This window comes from Nannospalax galili, unplaced genomic scaffold (assembly GCF_000622305.1).
Source record: "Nannospalax galili isolate Female #2095 unplaced genomic scaffold, S.galili_v1.0 scaffold1486, whole genome shotgun sequence".
NCBI classification, from domain to species: Eukaryota; Metazoa; Chordata; class Mammalia; order Rodentia; family Spalacidae; genus Nannospalax; species Nannospalax galili.
In genome coordinates, this window is record NW_008355165.1 from 755,303 (window position 1) to 758,638 (window position 3,336).

Here is a 3,336-nt window from a genome sequence, read left to right on the forward strand (position 1 = left end):
GTTCCAGGACAGCTGGGGCTACAGGGAGACCCTGTCTCAAAAATACCAAAAAAAAAAAAGAACATGATGGGGTTGCAGCATGGCTCAGAGGTAGAATGCTTGGCTCACATGTGCAAAGCCCTGGGTTCCATCCCCAGAACCACAAAAAAGATCACTCCTAAGGTTAAGACCTGGAGGACCATGAACATCTCATGGGACTGTTTTAGCACAGGTTCATCATGGCTAAAGTGATATGAAGTCCTGCCAGAGGTTACCTCACAGCACCATCTAGAGTTTAACATAATCTGTTGGCTAAACAGAGGTAAGAGAGCCAAGTCATGAGACCTCAGGAAGCCTTGACATCTGGTGTTCTGTCCATGAGTGCTGTGTAGTTAAGAAAGAGAACCTTCGTAAGACTAGAAATCTACTATAAAGAATAAGGGCTAGAGATGTAGCTCAGAGGTAGGGTACTTGCTTAGTATGCTCAAGGCCCTGGGTTCAATTCTTAGTACCACACCCAAAGAAGTAAGTTAATAAAAATTACAACTCACCATAAGATCTGATTATGTGATTAATATTCATTACTGATTGCCAAACAGAATTCCCCTTTGACATAGTCCTCTTCCAAATAATTTTGTTTGTTTATTTCGGTCTTTTTGAGACAGAGTCTCCCAGTAGCCTGGCTGGCCTGGAGCTCTGTGTAGACCAGGCTGAACTTGAACTCAAGAGTTCCACCTGCCTCTGCCTCCTAAGTGCTGGAATTAAAAGGTGTGGTGCCACCACACCCAGCTTATTATTTTTATTTTATGTGTATGAGTGTAACACCTGCATGTAGGTAGGTACACCCATGTCATGCAATGCCTGTGGAGCTCAGAAGAGGGTGAATGATGCCCTGGAACTGGAGTTACAGACAGTTGTTAGTTACCATGTGGATGCTGGGAATTGAACCTGGGTCCTCTTAACTACTGAGTCATCTCTCCAGCCCTCTTCCTAATAATTTTCATTTTAAACTTTTTATTCAAGTTTTTCAGGCTCTAGGAAGGTATTGGGATTGCACGATCTCTGTGATCTCAGCTCTAACCTTTACTCCAATTTGGGGATGCTGTACTGCTATTTGCTGTTTTGATTCTAAGAACTGAACCCAGGGATGTATCACTGAGCTACATCCTTTGCCCTAAATTGTACTTCTTTGTGTATAAGAAGATTACCTATGTGGCTTATGTGTAATCACTATATGCATGCAAAAATGAAGTAATGCAGATTCTACAGGAAAACAGCAGTTCCAGGTCCAGAAACGTGATTGGCAGTGGTATAGAAAAGCAGCTTAAATATAGTTCATGTAGTTTTTCACAGTCAGCAAGCAACAGAAACAATATAGTAGTGGCAGTGTGTGTGTGTGTGTAATGTTTAACACCTTCTTTTCCCCAAAAGAAAAGTTTCTCTCCTGTTTGTGGTGGTACGCACATATGGTCCCAGCTACTTGACAGGCTGAGGTAAAAAACCCTCTAAAAAGAAAGGAGAGGGGGGTGAAGGCAGGAAGAAAAGTTTATTCCTCACAACTGCCCTAGAAGATGGGTTTATTACTCTATTCTACAGATGAAACAGGACTTAAAAGCAGGGAAGCCTCCATAAAACGTGGCTTCAATAACTAGGGAATAGATTTGGCCCAATTTATGTCCGTACATACTAAAATTGGTAGTACTTCCCTGCAGAACCCTATCACGGGTTGACTCGGCTGACTCTGTTTTTATTTATTTTATTTTTGTTGTTTGTTTTGCTTTGCTTTGTGTCAGGGTCTTATGTACCGCCACCGCCGCCACCACCACCATCACCACCACAGTCCTATGTACTGGGAGGGCAGAAGTGCATCTTAACTTTGTGCCATTCTAAGTCCCCAGCCCCAGGCTGTGATGTGGTTGGGACTTGATCTTAATAAACATTGGTGTGATTAACATGTCTCAGGTCCCCCAGGGAAGCACATATACTATGCTGATCGCAGATGGAGAATCCCAAGCCTAATGTGTGTTTCTCCATGTTCTTCAGGTATAAAAGAAATAATAACTTGTGTTCCCACTTACAGGCAGGAGTTATAAACTGATACTAAAACTGTCTCACATCTGCTTTGTTTTCTCTCCTTTTTCCTCAGTAAGTGAAAGTGGCGACCACCTAAGCACATGAATGGGACTGAACACAGTTGTGGGAGAGAAGCTTCTCCACTCCAGAGTTCTCCAGAAGAACTGGCCTGAGCTTCAGTAACAGGAAAAATCAACTGGACCTGGAAGTGTGTGAGATGTCAGGGGAGTCTGGTCCAGGGGCTGATCAGCAGATGGGATGTGAAAATACCACACTATTCTATTGTTGCTGTTGCTTGCTGACTGTGAAAAACTGCATGAACTATATTTAAGTTGCTTTTCTATACCATCGCCAGTCACCTTTCTGGACCTGGAACTGCTGCTTTCCAACAGACTCTTGCATTATTTCATTTCGCATGCATACAGTGATTACACATAAGCCACATAAGTATCTGCCTATATTTTTAAAACTCCATCCATGCAAAATGATAAATAAGGTATAAATTCTCTTTCTTTACAAAATTTCAATCATAGCCCATGTCACTGGAAGTTTAAACTGGTTTCTTTTCAGGATCAGTATATTAGGTCTGCCTATACTTTATAGAAAACTAGCTTCTATAAAGATTTTTTTCACTGTTTACTAGTGAAATGAGAAAAGCAAAGCTATTTATAAAGGCCTTATGTCATGTGTATACATTGTCTTTGAAATATTTGTGATTTAGTTTATTGCTTGTAAAAGAGAAATGATGTAATTTATTTAGTAAATACTACTGTAAACTATAGTTTTATTGAAAGAAATAAAATATTTTGTTCTCAATTGTGGTTGTACATATTCCAGTGACTTGTAGTCTTCCTGTTGGAGGGGAGATTGAACCTATGGCTTTGCACGTACTAGGCAAGGACCCTACCACTGAACTATATCCCCAGCCCACACTGCTTTGTTACTTTAAAAAAGTAATTAATTTTTTTAAAAGGAAATAACCTTAGCAGACCTTATCTTAGATATTCTGGAATCCTAAATAAGCTGAAACTTATGGACATGGAAATTCCAAGTCCTGTGAAAAGACTCAAAAGATTCCACCCAACCAGTCCTACAGACATTTCCAAATATCCTGGCAAATTAGTCAGCTTTCAAGGTGTTATGCTATGATAACAAAGAACCCCAAAATTTCAATAGCCTTCACCAACACAGTTTTATTTTTCACTCACATGTGTGGGTCAGATACAGCTCTGTTCCAAGAGCTGTCTTCATTTGGGGACCCAGAGCAGACTCTGTATGAGAGAT

General features: G+C 40.6%; 1 protein-coding gene across 3 annotated transcripts in view; it reads left to right on the forward strand.

Moving 5' to 3' along the window:
- Nucleotides 1-2,868, forward strand: part of Pip5k1b (phosphatidylinositol-4-phosphate 5-kinase type 1 beta) — a 325,417-nt gene extending 322,549 nt beyond the window's left edge. For all 3 annotated transcript variants that reach the window (XM_008852280.2, XM_008852282.2, XM_008852281.2), the window contains one exon: nt 2,126-2,868. In XM_008852280.2, coding sequence (XP_008850502.1) covers nt 2,126-2,128 — 3 coding nt within the window. In that variant the 3' untranslated portion in view covers nt 2,129-2,868. The remainder of the gene's footprint in view (nt 1-2,125) is intronic.
- The last annotated feature ends 468 nt before the right edge of the window (nt 2,869-3,336 follow it).